Below are 21,430 nucleotides of genomic sequence, written 5' to 3'. Positions count from 1 at the left end.
GCTCAGTGGTTAACGAATCCGACTAGGAACCATGAGGTTGCGGGGTTCGATCCCTGGCTTTGCTCAGTGACTTGGGGATTCAGTGTTGCCGTGAGCTGTGGTGTAGGTTGCAGACGGGGCTCAGATCTGGCGTTGCTGTGGCTCTGGCATAGGCCAGCGGCTACAGCTCTGATTAGACCCCTAGCCTGGGAACCTCCATATGCCGCAGGAGCGGCCCAAGAAATGGCAAAAAGACCAAAAAAAAAAAAAAAAAATTATTTAGGCAGACTCCAGTTAGAAAAGGGGAAGTTGGTTTGGCTTCCATTTTTTTTCTGGCCATGCCTGCAGCATGTGAAAGGTATCGGCCAGGGATCGAACCCACACCACAGCAGCAACTCAAGCCACAGCATGATAGCAATGAAAACCCTGGATCCTTATCCTGCCGTGCCACAAGGGAACACCCTGCTCTCATCTTAGTTCAATTCAATAAGTATTAAGCACCTGCTGTGTGCAATCATGTGCAAGGTGCTGAAGGATGGCAGAGCATGCCTCCCCCAAACATGCCACTTTGGCCTAAGGATTATTTTGAGCTGAAGGCAATTGAGAAGAAGCAGATACAAGAAGAGCTCTTTGGGAGTTCCCTGGCGGCCTAGTGGTTGAAGATTCAGCCTTGTCACTGCTGTGGCTTGGGTTGGAGCCCTGGCTTGGGAACTTCCGCATGCTGCAGGTGTGGCCAAAAAATAAAAACAAAAGCTCTCTGCTTTCCCACCCATTTGCCTAAAAGCAGGGCATAGATTTGTAAAGCTGTACTTCAGCCCTTCTCTATCAGGAAGGGCAGAAGTTAATTTCCAGAGCCACTCTATACCCTGATCAGCCCACAAGTGGTACCAGAGCAAATTATATCACAAACTTCACTCTTATCCTCCAATATTCCCCATATTATCTGCCCTCCCAAAATTTGTGGCCCTAGAAGCTCCAAGTCCTTTTCCTTTGTATCCATGAGGATGTGGGTTGAATCCCTGGCCTAGATCAGTGGGTTAAGGATCTAGCGTTGCTGTGAACTATGGTATAGGTCGCAGGTGCAGCTCGGATCTGGAGTTGCTGTGGCATAGGCCTGCAACTGTAGCTCTGATTTGACCCCTAGCCTGGAAACTTCCATGAGCTGAAAGTCTGGCCCTAAAAATGCAAACAAAACCAAACCATCATTTAGTGCCAGACTGCTCTGAAGCATCTCCTAGATGGCAGGCCACAGCACTCTGCTGATGACAAGAACAGATGCAAAGATAAATGAGACAGCTCCTGCTTGGGGATGCCAGCATACAAAGATGCCACTGAGAATAACAGAGGAAACTGTAGTGGAGGGCTGGAGGAAAAGCTTTTAGGGGAAGAGTGAGTGTGTGTGTGTGTTTCAGAGAAACAATTAAGGGATGAGAAAAGTATACCCAAATCTCAGGGGCCGTAGTGTTCTCATGCCTGCTATCCTCTAACTGAAGAATAGTTGTTTTTCTTTTTAAATAAAGAAGTGATTCTCAAAGAAGTTTTTAGCCCACAGATGTCCATCACAAAGTGAAAACTGATGGATGACACCCCCCATCAGTGTCAAAGTCAGAGTGGGAAGGGTCTGTACTGATCACACAGAATCCACACAGGGTCTGAAGGAAGGAAAGGAAGAGGTGAGAGTAAGAAGGGGAAACAGGGGGCCAAAGTCAGCCCACCCCCGGAACCAGGTGCAGGGCCAGGGCCAGGCTCAGGCACCCAGGCCACCCCACACCGTGGAGAGCAGCTGGCGGGAGGAGCCTGGGCCTGTCCTGAGCTTCACCTCATTTCTTTCTACAGGCTGCATCACTATGTCGCTAATTGGGGGCGGGGGGAGTGCAGGCTTTCTGGTGTGACAGTGTGCCTCTGGCCACCAGCAAGTGGGAACAGAAAACAACCTTTACACAAGATGACAGCCTTAGGGTCTGCTCGCCCACTTCCAGACCCAGCCACTGAGGTCATTTCAGGGCCTCCATTTGCATTTGGGAAGAAGTTACACACTCAATATATGCCCTCCTATGATCCTTCCTTTCCTCGTTCTTACACTGCCTTTCCTGGGAAATCAAGGTGACAGCTGAAGCAAGGAATAACAGCTGGAAGCACCTCATCCTGCGCCAGAGCACTGATTGGGTTCCAGGAACTGAGAAACTTCTCCAACTGTTCCCATCAGAGGCAACGGCAGAAACTGAAGGCTGGTGGAGTGAGGGGAAAATGCCTTAGGTTGAGTTCTGCACAAAAACCAGCTCAAAAAAGTACAGAGAGTGATGTGCACGGGTGGAAAGAAAAGAGTGGCGAGATCAAGAGGGTTCAACTGGTAGTTTTACAAAATATACATCAAATATCATGTTACACATCTAAAAAGGATATCCTGGATTACTACAATCAGCCCTTCTTGTGTGATGTTTGAATGAGGTTATGCAAATAGAATGAACACAGGGTGCCTGCCAAGTTGTAGGTGCCTGTCACTGGACCTCGGTAAAACATCACCAGTCCTAGCGTGAGGGCATCGAATCCGTCTGCTGCCATCCTTTCAGTGCAAAGACAACTAAAGGCTGTGTATACTGCAGATTTCTACTGGGAGGACATTGAGTTCAGGATTACAATTTAAGGATACTTTCAATTTTTCTTTATTTTTCCCAGCTTAGAATTTAAGCTGTTTTCTGTCTTGAAACCATGCACTGCTTTTTAACTCTCAGTGTAAGTACTCCTGGAAGAAACAATCCAAGATTTTTATTTATTTACCTGGCTTTTTAGGACTGACCTGCTGCACATGGAAGTTCCCAGGTTAGGGGCCAAATTGGAACTGCAGCTGTGGGGCCTATGCCACCAGCCATAGCCTGGCTGATCTGAGCCAAGTCTGTGATGTACACCTTAGATCCTTAGCCGAACTGAGCAGGGCCAGGGATCAAACCTGCATCCTCATGGATACTAGTCAGGTTTGTTACCACTGAGCTACAACAGGAATTCCAATCTCAGATTTAAAAAAAAAAAATTTAGCTTTCCAAAACAGGATGCCAGTACCTGGTACCACCATTAATAATAAGTCTCTAATTATTAATATCGGTCAATTAGGGTGGTAGAAATCAAACCACAGCTCAGCCCTATGAATTTATTTAAAAAGAACATGCCAACGTACAAAACAGCAGACAAATGACCAAGGCAGCTTGAACTATGTCTTTAAATTCATTTAAGCATTTTAAAAGTTTCTGAAGGAAACTTAAGAATCACAAGTTTGGCTTATATTAAAAACTGGAGAGTTCCCACAATGGGACCAGCAGCATTTGGGAGCGCTGGGATGCAGGTTCGATCCCCAGCCCTGCACAGTGGGTGAAGGATCCCATGTTGCCACAGCTACGGCTTAGGTCACAACTGCAGCTCAGATCTGATCCCCGGTCCCAAAACTCCATATGCCACAGGGCGGAAAGAAAAAACCCCCAAACTACTTCACTTATTCCTGTTTTTAAAGATGGGTTTAAATTTTCTTGAGGGCCCTAAATATAGATTCTATTCCAAGGAGACTATCACTCCCTTTGAATCCCTTGCAATCAATCAAAGACAAACATTTAAGAAATAGTACCAGTTTAGAGTTGAAGTCTTTAAAAGACTCCACATCTATACCAATCATTTTTTAACAGTTTAGATGTAAGGGCTTTTGTGACCTGGTTCTTTCTCTTACAGAGACTTTTTCTTCTTCCTTCTGTTGAAAGACAACTACAGAAGACTTATTCAGCAGTGACTTGAATTCACACCCATCCGTGCGTGATCTGGCAAAAATGTATTATTGAAAAACAGGATGGAGGGTGAGCCTTGTTAGATCCGCTCAAGTTTGTTCCAGACCATGCCTCCTTTGACATTCATCAGGAAACTCCATTTCTGCCTGGAAATCTTTCACTTTGGGTAACGCTACGAAGCTAATGTCCACACTTCAGATAATTACCCAAATTTCAGATACTCTATCTGTTGCAGGTCTGAGTTTTGTTAACGATATCCTGCTGGTCCTAGACCAGCTTTCCCACCCAGAGGGCAACCTCTTTACTGAGCTGCTACAATCGTCAGTTTCTTCATTATTCTGAAAGGCTCTCAATCTGCTTAGCCCCAGACAGATCCAGTACCGTCGGGCTGAGGACAGAACTTCGTTTTACAGATCAGAACACTGGAACATCTCTCGGACCATCTGCTCAATGGATAGGACTCATCAAAAGCAGCTTTATGACCTTAAATTCATGCATATAATTGAATGTGGATCTGGTAAACAATAGGGAAACATTTTACTTCTATACAGAGAAAATAACAGATTAACCACTTGATACTCCCCCCCAACATCTATAAAGATCTAAGGCATCGAAGTGCAGTCTGAATGACCAGATGACGTTAGGCTCCACTTGGCTGTGCCTGGGGCTCCTGGTTACTGCTCACGGCTTTATTTCCTGCTGAGCGCACCAGATCACTTGGTGACCTAAATTCAAATAGATTTCTTTCTTTTTTTTGGGGGGGGGTTGCCTTTTCTAGGGCCGCTCCCGCGGCATATGGAGGTTCCCAGGCTAGGGGTCCAATCGGAGCTGTAGCTGCCAAGCCTATGCCAGAGCCACAGCAACTCAGGATCCGAGCCACATCTGTGACCTACACCACAGCTCATGGCCACACCAGATCCCCAACCCACTGAGCAAGGCCAGGGACCAAACCCACAACCTCATGGTTCCTAGTCGGATTCGTTAACCACTGAGCCACGACAGGAACTCCACCGAATAGATTTCATATTCAACTCCTATTTCAGCCTTGTGACCTGCCAGAGCAATCCTGAGGGAACGGATTGAGGAACACCTCTTATGTTCACCTCACCTCTCTGTCTTTCCTGGACCCAAACCCCTCTTGGGACTTGATCTGCCATCCACGGGGAGCTGGTGTAGCCCACCCTGGTCACCAGCACAGAAGCGACAGGCCAGGCATTGTGAGAATCACGTGTTTCTGGGAGGATGAGAGGACACAGCTCTCTTCTCAAGGATCTTACAGTCTAGGGGGGATGGTCGGACATTAAGCAAATAACTATAGTCAAGTGTGATGAAACTTCACAACAGAAGCAGAAGAGCATGTTTTTGCAAACATGACCTGTTCTCCCAAAGCCACCCCGAACAATCACGACTATTACTGCTGGCTCACGGTGCGAGGATTTTGTTCTGTATACTAAGTTTCTTTGCCTATGTTATTATATTCAATCTTCATTACAATCCTGAGAAATGGTCATTTTACAAATGAGGAAGCTGAAGCTGATGGAGATTAAATTACTTGCCTTGCCATATCTCAGCTAAGTAAAGAGAACTGAGACTTAAAACCCGTCACTATGATTCCAAACCCCAAGCTCTGAACCATCATTCTTTTCCCCCTTTATGTGCACCTTGGCCAAGTAAGAGGTGGGGTCCCTGTGGGAAAAAAATCAGTGCAATGTGCTTTTAGCTGTCATTTCAGAAAGATGTGTTTTCTCTCTCCTGGGCTCACTGCGTTCATTCTCAGTGGCTCTAGGGTATGGAATTTTTTCTGAATTCCCTCAGGCTGTCTTCTCACCCAGCACAGAAAGAGGTGAATGCAGTAATTAAAATCTGGGCTTGCAAAAACAAAAGGCAGCTCCTCCAAAAACAAAACAAAAACTGTTTAATGAATGAAAAAAAAAATCCTCATCCTTTTAAGATTCCCCAGAGAAAAGTGACCTTGATGAAGGTCAAAGAACTAGGAGTCAGGATGCAAAATCCAGGATAGACTTTCTTCAAACACACTGTCCTACTCCTCATTTAATCAAGCATGGTAGCAGCCAAAACGTTCCAGTTACCTTAATACAACTAAATATGTTTTTTTTTTAAAAAAAGGTTTGAAGTTTAGGATGTATACCCATATATTATTAATGTTAACTTTTTTTTTTTTTGATTTTTTGGGCTGCAACCACAGCATATGGAGGTTCCCAGGCTAGGGTCGAATCAGAGCGGCAGCTGCCAGCCTACACCACAGCAACACAGGATCCAAGTTGAGTCAGCGACCTACACCACAGCTCACAGCAACGCCAGATCCTTAACCCACTGAGCAAGGCCAGGGATAGAACCCACATCCTCATGGATACTAGTCAATTTGTTTTTGCTGTGCCGCAACAGGAACTCCGCTCAACGTTAACACTTGAAAATTGAATTGGCATTGGCATGCCATTCTTTTAAACGTTACTATCAAAAATGAAATTTCTGCAACTCATAGGCTTATATAATCTAAGGTCTATAAAACTGCATGAATGGATGCTATATAAATCAATAAATCAGCATTCTATAGGCATACCCATTTCCCCTAAATACCCTACATTCTGCTGGGGTCCCAGGTACCAGAAGCAGACTGTTTAGTGCCCACCAACCCATGTATCCCCTGAGGCTGCTGCAGTCTCCTCTGCCTTATGCAACTCATGTTAGGTAACAATTCTCTCAACAGCTTGGAAGACGCCACAAAATCTTCTACCCGAGGCTTCCCATGGGACTATGAAATAGTGGCAGATGCTTCCCAAAAGGTGGCTAGAGTAGAATGAGGTCTCTTAAATAACAAGCATCTACCCGCATAAGGAACCTTCATGGAGAATTCTCAAATTTAGGAAATGCAAGATAAAAACTGATTTTTTTGGGGGGGTGTCAGTTCTAAATTGCATGCTCATAAAAGACATGCATTCTTTCCTGAGTTGATGATTTACAGCAGACAGACATGCATCATCTTCCCATGTATGACAATTTATCATTACGGATAGTTCCAAATACACAGACTGTGCATGTAAAGAACAGGTAACACTTACTAGTCACCTACCATGGGTCACCAGGGGGTGAGGGGTCGGAGTGTTTTCTTTCATTCTCCTAACATTCAGAAGCAGGGGGTGCTAACCCCATCATCCAGATGAAGTAACTTCATCTTCCCTGAGTTGGACCAGGAGCTGAGCAGAGATCTAACCCTAGAACCTGGCCTTTCACCTTCCACCTTCCCTCTAACCACACGTGTGTAAAGTGTGCAGCGTCTTCATAGGAATTCTAATTCTTGCCAATTACTCAGGAACATTTAAAAAAACCATCTACAGGACAACTTAATATAATTTCAGCCAAAGTAAATTATAATTGCAAAGGAATAGCTCGTGTCTCCCAAATTATGGAGTTCAATTCAAAAACAAATCTGTCATTGAGCCACATCCCTGCCATTGATCTCCATTCATGTGGATAATTGGGGGTTTTCTGGACCCTGATTTTAAGTGAGAAAGGATGTGCTGAGTCACAACGCACAAAGTAGGCACAGGAGCATGCTCTCACGCAAACTCTGAAGCCTGAATAAACTAACACTGTAGAGGGTGCTGTGCTCCAAGATAGGAAGTTCCTAAAACAACCAGTGCTGGCCTGTGACACCTGAGAGCATGACCAGCAAGTCTGAGTGTGTGGAGGTAAGCGTGCACACCTGTTTGTGTTGAGGGAAAAATATAAAGAAGGACCTGCAGCAAAAAAGTGTGGGTCAATTAAAAAGCATAGCCTACATCATCTTCAGAATCCTCAGCAGACTCCCTGAGAACATTTTAGAATCAAAGCTGGTGCTGGGAAGATGAATGTAGCATGAGCTCTCTCGAGAAGGGTCTCAGGAGTATCTATCCATTTGCCAGTTTCAGAATGTCATGGATTTTTACGCTGTGATGGATATGATCAGAAATAAAGAGAAGCAGAGTTCCCGTTGTGGCTCAGTGGTTAATGAACCTGACTAGTATCCAAGAGGACGAAGGTTTGATCCCTGGCCTCGCTCAGCGGGTTAAGGATCTGGCATTGCTGTGGCTATGGCCTAGGCAGGTGGCTACAGCTCTGATTCGACCCCTAGCCTGGGAACCTCCATATGCTGCGGGTGCAGCCCTAAAAAGACAAAATAGAAATAAAGAGAAGGAATTACAGAAGCCTTGTTTCTTTTTCTCTCTTTTTTTTAGGGCTGCACCTATGGCACATGGAAGTTCCCAGGCTAGGGGTTAAATGGAGCTGCAGCTGCCAGCCTGCACCACAGCCACAGCAATGTGGGATCTGAGACAGCTATACACCACTGCTGACTGATCATCCTGCTGTCCACGTCACAGTCTTACTAGCTACTAGCTCCTGGCTACAAGAGATGCACAGATGAGCAAGACGTGGCCTCTGCTGCGAGATTCTCCCAGTCTGGTTTGGAAGACGGACCAATAAGCAAGTGCCACTGCCCGGTCGGATCACAACAGAAGCACAAGGGGCAAAGGGAACACCCAGGCGGTGTCTCACCCAGGAGGCAAGTCCTACAGGATACACAGGGGTTAGCCAGGATTGAAAATGAGAGGGAAAGGGGTGCTGGTGCTAAAAGCTGAGTCACCAGAAAGCATGGCAAACTGGAAGGAATGGTGACTTCATATACTGGTCAGTGGAAACAAAACACAGTTGCCAAACACTCGGTTTCCAAGTATATTTTTAAGTCCTGCCAGCGAAACAAAAGCATCAGAGCAACTCTGGCGATCCGAAGTGGCTGGTGCTGCTGCAGAACAAAGTGAAATCGTAGAATAACACCTTCTTAATATTTAACAGTCAAATTCTGTTTTGTTAACACTTGGCACTTCTGCGGAACCCCTTATCTGAGAATCTCTGAGCTGTTTACCAATATTAATTCTTTCTCCAAATAGCCTCATGACTGGAGTAAGCTTAAGTAAACAAACACCTATAATTTAATAAGGACAGAAGAGAGACGTTAGATATCTTGGCAAGGTCACCTCGTGAAATTAGTATTTCTTTCAACTTCACCTAGGAAGATGTGTGTAATCTAGAAACATCTCTTGAACTGTCGATTGTGCATTTCACTTGACAGATAACAAGAATGAGTAAATTTATTGGGAACGTAGACAGCTATTTCTTTCTTTCTTTTTTTTTGGTCTTTTTGCCGTTTCTTGGGCCACTCCTGCGGCATATGGAGGTTCCCAGGCTAGGGGTCGAATCAGAGCTGTAGCCAGCGGCCTACGCCAGAGCCACAGCAATGTGGGATCCAAGCTGTGTCTGTGACCTACACCACAACCCAGGGCTACACCGGATCCTTAACCCACTGAGCAAGACCAGGGATCGAACCCGCAACCTCATGGTTCCTAGTCGGATTCGTTAACCACTGAGCCACGAGGGGAACTCCCCAGCTATTTATTTATAACTCACTAAATAACCACAAAGATGGAAAGACTTTACCTATGTAACACTTAGGTACTAAAGTAGAAACTAACTGAATGCCATGAAAGAAAAGTGCCAGAGATAACTAACTCCACGGTTTAAAAAAAAAACTCTTGGGGAAAAAAAAAAAAAGGCTGGAGGATGATAAGACTCAAACATGAATGTCGGAGCCAAAACATTAATGACAAATCTCACTGACTAAAAGAGAATAAATCTAAGATAATGATGTCCTGTTTTCTCAATTAAAGAAACTGGTTGAGTGTTCCAACTTTGCATAATTTGAAAAGAAGTTAGTTTCTTTATGTCAATCTATTCTTCCTTGAAATGGGTTTTTGTGGGGTTTTTTTTGTTTGTTTGTTTTGCTTTTTAGGGCCGTACCTGCAGCATATGGAAGTTCCCAAGCTAGGGGATGAAATGGAGCTACAGCTGCTGACCTACACCACGGCTCATGGCAACACCGGATCCTTAACCCACTGAGCAAGGCCAGGGATTGAACCTGCATCCTCACGGACCCTAGTTGGGTTCGTTAACACTGAACCATGAAGGGAACTCCCATGAAACAGCTTTTTTAAGAAAAAACAAAGTAAGAGACTCAATAAGTTAGTGGTTTGGACAACAAAGCCATGGTGGGGATAATACAATTTTAGTTTCAATACACTCTGAGGGGTGCTTGTGACCATAAGCTTGAAAGAGGATAGATATTTTTTTTGGTCAGTTCTGCTTTAATAAAAAGAAGGAAGTTAGTTTGAAATAGCCCAAAGGGAAAAGTTGAGAAATAGTTTTCAAGGCTTTGCGGGGGAGGGGGGGGGCATCCTGGAGCCATAAAACATAATCACAACTTGAATGAAAGCAAGGAAGCAGAACAAAAGGGGAAAAATGGGGAAATGGCAGAATGTAACCAGAGTCAGGTGAAACACTTTAGAGACTGCAATTCTGTCAATGATTTTAGGCAGGAAGAAAAATCTTCCCAGATAACTTGAGGGAAAGTAAGGGCTTCAGAAATCATTAGCCACTGAACACAAAGCCCAATACTGTTTGCAGTGCTTCTGCCAGAATCTTTATTCCAAAGATACACTAGACATCACTCATTTTTTCCTTCATCGATAAAGCACCTACTGAGTGCCCTGCACATAGTAGGAATGTGGTAGGAAGTCTGCTGACATGCTTAGTTGTGTATTTCTAACCTAGGGAACCAAGGTGGGCCTTACATAAGGATCTCCTGGAAATCCGCAAAAATTCAATTTACCCGACAGAGAATTCTTACGAAAAACAACAGCAATAAAACCAGATTCTGAAGCCTGTTTTCCAGTGCCTTTTAGGGCAAGCATTTGCTCACCAGAAATTTAAACTAGATCATGGGGCAGGCGGCTGTTCCTCGCAGCCCTTCCTGAGGGCCAAGCACATGTGTGCCCTATGCCATGGCCATGATGTCTAGGCTGGAGGATGTGCTGCTGGGTAGTGGTGATCCGCTTCAGGAAGGTGACTGCAGGATAATGAGGATGGGAAGAGGAGTGTGCACCTGCCTTCTGCCTCCCTGCTCTGGGAGGTTTCCTCAGTCTGCTGAGATGATAGACAATAGCTTTTCTGCTAACCCTGGAAGGACTGGTCCTACAGATAAGAATTTCACTTACCAGGCACCATGCCAGGCACATTAAGAGATGAAATAGATGTTCTTTGACCTCAAGGAACTTAGTCTCATATGAATCAATGAAGACACCAAAGAAAGAATGTCTGGACCTCCCCAAGTGGGTCCCCTAGGGCTGGCCCTGCCTTTAGCAGTGATGCTCCAACATATTCCTGAGTTCTGTACAAACTACAACAGAGGCGCTGGTTACTAAATTCTAGCAAATGCCAGCTAAGGAAGCCCTATCCCCTAGAATATGCCCAAATCAAAATCTCCTTTTAAAAATTATATTTTAAGACCTCTGGAACCAGATTATTTTGTGTTGATACTCAATTTGTGGCTTATTAATCTTCCAAATTTTCATTTCCTTCTCCTCCACTAGAGGTACTGATAAAGGGAAAACAGATGAAGGCAAGTTAGTCAACTGACTGGTTTTTACAGAAGTGTGTTTTATTTAAATGAAGTCTGTGAATTCCTGTAAGTGACCCATGTCATTGTCGTGCCTCTTTTCTAACATTGTGGGTAATTAGCATCTGATCATGTTTACAAATCTCAAAAGGCATTGACAATTCCTTGCTCCCACTGGATTTTATGTAAGTCGGGATGCAGGTGTGAGTGACCTCTGATCTCAAGGAGCCAATGCTCTCAATAAAAAGGTGGTTTTTTTTAAATAAAGTCTATTTTTTTTTTTTTTTGGTGTGAAGGACCTGTTATTTGCAAATATTACAAAATTTTTTATAAGCCATACTGGTTTTCATTACCCCTAGCTCTTGTGTTTATTTTTATTTTTTTATTTTTAAGGCTGTGCCCTCGGCATAGGTAAGTTTCCAGGCTAGGGGGCTGAATTGGAGCTGCAGTTGTCAGCCTATGCCACAGCCATAGCAATGCAGGAACCAAGCCACATCTGTGAGCTACACTGCAGCTCACAGCAATGCTGAATCCTTAACTCACTAAGGAGGGTCAGGAATCTAACCTGCATCCTCAGGTATACTAGTTGGGTTCCTTACCACTGCACCATGATGGGAACTCCTGTGCTTTTTAAATGACACAAGGTTAACTGGCAATTGTAGGTGATATATTTTTAAGTGACTGCAGAAAAGAGCTAATAAAGACATCTATAGGAAGTTCCCTTGTGGCGCAGTGGGTTAAGGATCCCACATTGCCACGGCTGTGGTAGAGGCTACACGCAGTGCTGGTTCGATCCCTGGCCCAGAAACTTGCACATGTCTTGGGTGCAACCAAAAAAAAAAAAAAAAAAAAAAAAGACATCCATAAAGATAAGCCACATTTTAAATATTACATACAGAAAGTAATCTTAATAACAGTTAATAGAATACAGTAATGGCTAATATAAGGTTTTGACTCTTTTCGAGTCAGCTCAAAGGGTATATATACACACTCTCTCTTTTTTTTTTTTTTTTGTCTTTTTGCCTTTTCTAGGGCCACTCCCACAGGATGTGGAGGTTCCCAGGCTAGGGGTCTAATCAGAGCTGTAGCTGCCAGCCTACATCAGAGCCACAGCAACGCGGGATCCGAGCCGCATCTGCAACCTACACCACAGCTCAGGGCTACCCCAGATCCTTAACCCACTGAGCAAGGCCAGGGATTGAACCTGCAACCTCATGGTTCCTAGTCGGATTCGTTAACCACTGAGCCACGACAGGAACTCCTATACACTCTCTCTTAACCCTCCCACCAACTCTATGATTATCTCAATTTTATAGATGAGAATAAAGAGAGAGTTGGCACAGACAGAATAAGAGGCACTGGGAGGCTCATACAGGGAACTGACAGTTCAAAGTAGCACTAAGAACATAAAGAGGAAAGTCTCTCAGAGTCCCTAATTACTGAGCTGAGTCCAACCAAAATCTGAAACAATGAGGAATTCCAATGATACTAAACCAAACTGGGTGACTGAGCATATACAGAAAGTACAGAAAAAAAAAAAAAATCACACAAAGGACAGGTGTAAGTTTCTGTGCATACAGGAATTAGCCCTGGCCTTAGCAGGAAAGATGAAAATGATGTTTAATATTCACACAAGACACCCTTAATAACTGTCAGGAAAATAAAAACAGTGATGTGGAAAAGATAACCCAGAAAAGTTAGAAATGTCTTTAATAAAATAAATCATGACAATAAAATGAAGAAGGAAGCCTTTGTGTGCTTCTTTAAAAAAAAAGAAAACAAAATACAATTTTGTGGTATATTTATGATACCAAGCCCTGAAATAAAAATGTATCATTTAAATATAATATTTAAGTGAAAAATGACATTTAAATATCGTGATCATATTTCTAATCTTCAGGAGAACAGTCTCAGTTTTCATCTCAATGTTTGGTGTCATCCGCATTTATGCAAATCTTATCAATCAAGGTTTATCAGAACACATTTTTCTAACAGAAGCAGGGGAGTGAGTAAACGTTATACCGGGGTCTGAAGCATTGTTTTCCATTTAATAAAATTTCACAGTGAACACCACTGTACGAAAGAAACTTCTTTCATGAAAAATATATGTGGCGTGCTGTCCCAAAACTTACAAAATAGTATTATAACATAACATGCATTTTAGAGTAAGGGTTCTAAAATGTGGCTGCCTGTTTGAATCACAGTTCAATCAGCCTCTTAGTTTGGTCCAAGTTCCCCTGCACTTATAACTTGAATTCTTCACCTGATTTTTAAAGGAGGGAGTACTGAAAGGACCTACTTCATAAGACTGTTGTAAGAAAAAGAGAAGAAGATAATATTTGTGATGCTTTTCTTGGTACATGGTAGGGGCTCAACATGCGTTAGCTATTATAGTCATTATATTTCACTATATAAGCCTTTACCATTTATACACAAAGACAGTACTAGAGAAATCATCTCCTAAAGATTCCTAAGTCCACCAGAAAAAGTAACACACACTTGACCAGCCATTTCAGTAACTACTCTTTTAGAATTTTGTAACATTTGATCTGAAGACCTAAAGAGAAGCCCCAGCCTGGCTAACAGCAGTACACACACACACACATGTAAATTTCTATAGAGGTTGTGGAAATATTCTCACGGCAGACAAAATATTTGATCTACTATTATTTCTAATGTGATGTTCCTTGGGTTTTCCCAATGCAAAGAAATAAGTCCAGGGAAGCTAGAAAAAGCAGCAGCCCAGAGTTAAAAACCAACAACAACAAACGAACTGGTCTGTAAGCGCCAAAGCAGTCACCCACAGCTGAGACGGGTCACATGTGGGTGTCTGGGCTGCCCTTAGAGCATTTTTTAAAGACCCTGCGTCATATAGAGTTCCGTGTGGAGCTTGTTAAGGTCGTAGTTAACAGAACAAATGTATAAGGCTAATTAAAAATGAAAAATAATATTTCATGTACTATCATTTAAATGTTTTTAAACATCAAGTTAAAGAGTCTGTTTTCATCTCAACATGTGTGAGATTTTGGATGGACAACATGCAAGACACGCTCTTATTTTCTGTTGTCACACTTTATCATTCTTTCCTCCGCATCTAACCCCTCTCTTCTACTTTTCCTCAATTTATGAAGTTAAGCAGAGTAAAAGGAGAAGCTATCAAGGTGTATGGTGGATGCCATTTAGAGTGCTAAATCCTATACCTTGAGCTATTGAGAGATAAGACGCTCCTCCGCTCCGTAACACCAAGGCAGTGATTAGGTGCCTCTTTTGCCAAAGGAGCGATACAATGTTTACTCTTGAATGTCATCAAATATCATTTATCAGTATGTCTCATTTTCATAAGCCACAGAGGAAGCTGCTGTACCTTAATTTCGAAGATGATTTTCTATGTACTTCTTGTGAGCCACAAACAGATCCCCTAATAGGAATACTTACTTCTGCTCCACGTAGTGGGGATCAAAGAATTCCGTTGTGATTTTGTTTGCATACAGGGAACACCCGGTCATTGAGCACAGCCCTAAAAAGCATCAGAAGGAAAAGAGTATGATTACGGGTGTCTCATGAACATTCTGAAGCACCTTGTTTGGAAGAAAGTTACTATTTACCTGACAGTATGAATACAATCCCAGCCAAACAAGCCATTTTAGCTTTGGCTTTATCTGAGCCTCCGACCTTGGTACATTTCATTCCAAACAGGGCAAATATGGAACCAAAAAAGCCCAGGCTGACAGCGGCAATCATAAGTCCTCGACATGCCTGGATATAACCTGCAATTAGAGTAGGTCATTTACATTAAAATAAAACATGTGGTGGTCCAGGGAGAAACCCTCATTTTACAATCGTCCTCCCGAATGACTGCTGTTTCCTGAAAAAATAACCACAATGGTTAAAACCCATGTGAAGGAAAGCAGGTTCATCTATGCGCAGTGCGTGCCTTGTGTCCCACGCTTTGCATCCCACGCTGTGCAGCTGGGCTTATGCATGACCCTCAGGAGCTATCGAAGGGTTATTATTCACATATTCACAGAGGAGGAAACCGAGGCACCCAAACGTTATACAATATGCCAGAGATGAGTGAGTAAGAGGCTCAAATGGATTCCATCCAGATCGGACTACAAAATCCATGCGCACTGCCTTTCACTGTGAGAAACCTCATCTGCCACTATCTCAACTTTGCACATGAGAACTTTTCAGTAGCTGTGTTACTGATTTTGACATTGTAAACTTTTTAAGTGGACAGCGAGTGCTCCCAAAGAGTTAATTCCTCTAATATCAGTGAAAGATTATAAATGAAACCAACTGGAATATCATCCTGGACCATAAAGAGTCTAACTCAAGATTTAATGTAATGGGAGTTCCTGTCGGGGCACAGTGGTTAACGAATCCGACTAGGAACCATGAGGTTGCGGGTTCGATCCCTGCCCTTGCTCAGTGGGTTAAGGATCCGGGGTAGCCCTGAGCTGTGGTGTAGGTTGCAGACGCACCTCAGATCCCGCGTTGCTGTGGCTCTGGCATAGGCCGGTGGCTACAGCTCCGATTCGACCCCTGGCCTGGGAAACTCCATATGCCGGGGGAGTGGCCCAAGAAATAGCAAAAAGACCAAAAAAAAAAAAAAAAAGATTTAATGTAATGAACTTTTTTTTAAAGGCACATGTAATAAAAATGGGTTTAAATATGCATTGGTGGTTCCGAGAAGAATATTTTATAACTATGACATGAACTGTCTGCATATAAGTGAATACTTTCAAAGTATCCTAAAAGCTTGTTCTGTTGGTTTGATCATTCCTCCTACACCATTCGTTTTCTTAGTCACGTATTTTTATTTGCACAGCCAGGGTGACGGTAAACTTCAGCCTGGCCTTTGTCCAGACACTACTAACAAATTTTAAATTAATAGGATTTAAACTAATACATTTTTACCACCTGCTGTCATTTTCATTTCAGCCTGAAACGGGGCCATATTTCAATCTGAAACAGGGATGGCACATACTCGGTGTAAGTAAATATTTGTTAAGCAAATGACCACACATATATAGCAGGTTTACATTTGGAATTAAACGTTCTAATTTGAAAAAACTCCTAAGTGCCAAGATACACTGAGCCATTGATCTCTGTGTTCAGGCAAAGCCTATGATAAATAATAATTCTAAGGCTAGGAGATGATCACAAATTTGGGGATAATGCTGGCAGGTGGCCTCTAGCCCATGTTTCTTTGAGAAAGATAACATTTTAAGTTTTAATCCTAGTCTGAGGATCCATTTTGAAGAGTACCCAGAAGAGACTCTACTTAAATTGAACAAATTTAGACCCCCACAAATGTAAAAGCAATTTAACAATAATCTTCTATTTTATGGTGTGAACGATTACAGGCAGAAAATAATTTCACTGATGGTGAGGCTACCAAAAACAGCAAAAGAAACGTATTTTTAGCAAAACAGGATAATGGAGGCTTATTGCGGCAGCAGTAATTGTGCCGTGGGCTCTCTGGAGAGCTGCTGACAAATACTCGCCCAGCTCTATTTCAGATCTCAGCCCTCAAGTCCCCCAGCCCGAAGCCAGAAGAGCAAGGGAAGCACAGAGGAAGCCTGCTAGTTCCCTGCAAGGTTAAAGGCAGAATAACCACAACCGGCTCATCATTTACCACCAGGGCTGCTGGGGCAATGTGGTCTCATTACGTTTTGAGACTGGTTTTAACCTCTGGTTTTGAGGTGTTTTAGCTGACTCTTCCTGCAATCTTAAACGACCAGAAAGTGTGTGTGTGATGTAACGATTATTATCCATGTAAAAAAAATTATCCTAGAAAACCTTACCATGCACCATAATTTGCATTTACTTTAGAAATCCTATAGTCTTTACAGACAGAAAACACATGAACCTTGCAAAAGGTTAGGTCTACAGTCTGACCTCTTCAACCATGGAATGCATTTTTCCACATGGTACACAGTGGTCAGAATCCCAGGCTGATGCATTCAATCCCTAATAGGACTAGGAAAATAACAGCAAGCTTTAAACTTTAACCACTGCTCCTACTATTTTTTTTTTATAAGTGTCTCACTCAGTTCTCCCGTCTCAGCCCTGGGACCTGCAGAAGGCTCTGCTAAGTACCAGGAAAGCAGAAGACAGAGAGAGAGAGAGAAGGTTCTAACAAGGTCTGGTCTTTCCTCTGAACCAACCAGAACACTGATTTGGAGGGGAAGGTACCTCTTTAGGATGGGAGAACCGGTGCAATAACTCCCAGGCACAAAAGAAGGCACTTCACCAGCAAAATGATTGGCTAGCTTTTCTGAAACGGGGAGGAAAGATCAGGTTTGGGGGTTCCTGGGGATAAACTCCACTGCTGGCCATCAATGGGAACGAGTTGCTGCTAAGCCTGAGGTTTGCAAATTAGGGGCTACTGGGCCTTAAAACACACACAGACTCAGGCCTCAGGTGACATCCCACCCTCGGAATTTATCTTTTGCAAGGCAAACCACGACAACCTTGCTTTTTAACCGTTCCAGAGGTCAAACCTTCTAAGTAACACCCTCAAGTGACGTGGTAGTAAAACCCCAGTCAAGGAGGCCATTATTTTTGACAGGTTGGATTTACTGACACCTTTAATAGCTAATTAACACATTAAAGTGCTGAGGCATGAACATATTTGCTCAGAAGTTCTCTGAAGTATAATTTATAGGTAACTCCCTTGGAAGAAATGGCAAACGCTCCCCCTAACAAAAATAGGTGGCATACACTAAAAAAAAAAAAAAAAAAAAAAAAAAAAAAAAAAAAAAAACCCTGGCTGAAAATGCTTCTCAGCGGCAGTTCATGTGGTGCTTTGAAAGGAATATGGGTTGGCAATAAGCAGAAATCACCAGCTCAGTCAGCCGTGGGTTTTTCAATTAGTGAAATACGGTGGCTTTAAAACGAATCCTGTTGGAGGAAACCTTCAAGGTGTCCCTGAAAAGGTGAACATGTTTCAAAAATGTACCTTATTTTCCACTTCCAGCTAGCAAAAATGAAAATATCCACCTGGTGGAGAAATTCCCTAGCAGTGCACCTGCTAGTTGCTGGCTGAAGGAAGAAAAAAGAATGTGCTTTGCTTAGGCGAGGAGCTTCCTGTGCTTTCTGCACATCCTTTGAGAGCCGGGTGCTATGTGGGGCAAGGCTGAACTCTGAATTTCAGCTCTGGTTCTTCTATTTACCTGCTGGGTATCCTAATCTCTTCAAGCCTGTTTTCTCATCTGTAAGGCACAGGAGTAACTAACAGTCCATTCTTCACAGGAAGACAACGTGAACTAGGCGTTTGGTGATTGGTAAGACACACAGCAAGGTCTCCCTTCCAGAACACTAAGGTGGAGTCTAAGCAGAAATCAGAGTGGGACTCTTTAACATGGCATAACATTAAATCTGCACATTTGGCTTTTTCTTTATAAAGGAAACTGGGGGAACAATGACACCCCCTGATGATGAGCAATCAGAGCTTTGACTTCATGTAGAAAATTCAGAATAATAATGACTCCATCATCTCTGTCCAGGGGTGTGTTCTTCCACCTAAGACTTAGGGGAGAACGTCGAGCCTTCTCTCTCCTTTCTTGGATTTTTCTGCCTGGTTTAAAGGGAGGGCTGGCCTACTTAGACCAGTGACCAGCACGGTCCCTGGCAATGTAACTTTCTCCCTCCACTTCTGATGTATCACCAGGAAATCCACCTTGCAGAGTGCTATTGGCAGGACCTGCCTTAGGACCAGCATCCAGCAGGTACAGGCTGCCCCGAAAATACACTGCAGAATGTGAAAAGCAGAAGGGTCACAATGGGAAGTTCCACTGCAAAGTGGGAGTCGACTCCTCTCTATGTGAAAATATAGCTGGATGGCTGAACCCCCTAAAATGTTATTCTGGGAGATGATGAAAAGTGAGTTTACCACGCTGGGGTAGACAATACCTTCTTAAACCAAGCCAGCAGGAAGAGACTAAAATAAATTTGATTTTAGTACACATTTCAATATTTTGTATGAGAAAAGACACCATACACTGAAAAGACAAGGAATGGGCTGAGGCTGCAACCCATGTAACAAGTCAAACCCATGTAAACCAAGAGGAAACAGAACCCTGGGCATAAGATATGGACAGGCAACTAACAAAAGGGGGAAAAAAAGTCAATAAGCACATGACAAGGTGGTCAAAATTGCAGTAATCAGAGAAATGCCAACTAAAATAACATGATGGGATGTCGCCCATTATACTGGATGACAAACTTGGTGGAAGGTCAAGAAACAGGTATTTGCATACATTATTGGTGGGATGTAATTTGGTAGTATAAGCCGAATAATAAAATGAATATTCTACTGCTCTGACAACACAGTCTCTCATATCTACACTAAAGAAATACACATATGCACCAAGAAGCCAAAAGAAAGATTTTGGGTAAAGCACCAACAACAATGTGGTAGGGAGGGTCCAGTGTTCAACAAGGGGTAAATGGTACCAGTTTGCCCAGACTCAGGAATACTATGCAGTCATTAAAAAGAGTGACTTCTATATGTATTGACTTGGAACGCTATGCTATTAATTTTAAAACAATGCAAAACAGTAGGTGGTGTCCTTCGTGTTTTGTAAAGTCATTTTCTAGACCCAAGAGCACACGTGGAAGGCTATTTTGCCAGCTGGGTTACGGACAAATGTCATGCCTCCTACCAAGCGCTGGATAATTGAGGTGTTCTCTTTGTCTTTCTTTCCTCCTCACTCCCCCACCTTGCCCCAAACCTTGAGACCGATATGTCCATTCTCAGACACATAGGTGAGAGCGTCACTATTCCGCACCCATTAATCTCCATGGAGTATTTAGTTCTCAATCCCCTCCCTTGTCCCTCATCTGTGCTGGAGAAGGAAGGGCACCTATCTGGCAAGAAGGCTCGGTAACAATACAGTTACAACAGAAGAATGTGTTTAGGACAGTAACTGTCAATCCCATATTCCTGAAAGTAAACCACAGAAACAAGAGCCTGCCTGTTCAAACATCTACCTGGGTGTGCGCTCTGCAGCGCACAGTAAATTCAACAGTAATTCCAGGGAATCAGCAGTTTCCCAGCTACTTCTGTATACAACAGGACGGTAGACCCAGGTGTCACTCATCTCAAACCAGCCAGGTATTTTCCCTTATACGGAGTTTCCATCAAATACCACCATTGGGCAACAGTTTGCTTTTCATGGCAAGCACCATCTTAGGGGAATTCAATCTTGTCTTTTATTTACTCAGCTACGCAAATAAAAACTTGCAGCAATGCAGTAAGAAAAGACAAAGAAAACACCTCAAATCGAGAAATAATGTAAATGACTGCTTAAGTTTCTGCTGGGATCCATCTGGTCATGTGCTGTAAAATCCTGGAAGAAAGGAGCCTAGAACTTGAGCAATGAATCAGTGTGACCGCGTTGGCATCCACTGTTCTCTTGAAACGAAAAAGAGCCAGTTTTCTTTGTGAGCACCTGTTGCTCTAATACAGTTCAATATAGAGCCTCGCCTACAAGAACAACCTAGAAAACAATCTACTGAAGAAGGACGCGAGAGCACACTTGGGAGCCAAGACACAGAAGCTGTGCGTCTCCGGCACAAGATTCTTGCTGGCGAAAAATTCTCTATCTTCAGTGGCACAGGCAAGGACTATTTATTTCCCTAAAATTTAGGGGAAGAGTTAAATCCCAGGCCGACTCACTTGTGGATGCACGAGTTTTTTTGCAGTTTTTGTTTTGTTTTGTTTTTCCTCCGCACACTTTGAAAAAAAACTAACGAAATGGCTAAAGGGAGTTCAGAGCAAGCAGATTTCGCTTTGACAAGTCAATGATACCGTTTTAATCAGAATCCAGCACTTCTAGGGAGTGCTGGCTGGAGTAGACAATGCCCCTCTCCGTGACTGCGTGTAGGAATAGTCCCCAAGAGAGGGGTCCCACTGCCCTGTCCTCAACTTTCAGGACTGCAAAGCTGCCTCCCTCCATCCCTGACGCCTGAGAGTCACCCGTCCCACCAGACCTGTTTGCGTGCTCCCTCCCCCGCCCCAAGGTCCCGGCTCGGACAGGTGTCCCCGTCGGAGACAGGTCCGACGAAGGTGGGCAGCAGCACCGGGGACTCCTCCCCGCTCCTTCAGACACTGAGGGGGAAATCGGGGCAGGGCCTCGGAGGAGTCCGGCCTGGGGGTCCCGCCGGG

At 43.5% G+C, this 21,430-nt stretch overlaps 1 protein-coding gene across 3 annotated transcripts in view; it reads right to left on the bottom strand.

The window, feature by feature from the left end:
* The window catches only part of CLDN10 (claudin 10), a 117,297-nt gene that overhangs the window by 1,629 nt on the left and 94,238 nt on the right, over positions 1-21,430 (bottom strand). For all 3 annotated transcript variants that reach the window (XM_021065094.1, XM_021065095.1, NM_001243444.1), the window contains 2 exon segments: positions 14,859-15,020; positions 14,689-14,770 (listed from right to left, as the gene is read on the bottom strand). In XM_021065094.1, coding sequence (XP_020920753.1) covers positions 14,689-14,770; positions 14,859-15,020 — 244 coding nt within the window.

The sequence above is a fragment of the Sus scrofa genome, chromosome 11 (assembly GCF_000003025.6).
Source record: "Sus scrofa isolate TJ Tabasco breed Duroc chromosome 11, Sscrofa11.1, whole genome shotgun sequence".
NCBI lineage: Eukaryota > Metazoa > Chordata > Mammalia > Artiodactyla > Suidae > Sus > Sus scrofa.
The sequence above is the reverse complement of the archived record's forward strand: the minus strand, read 5'-3'. Positions and strand labels throughout refer to the sequence as shown.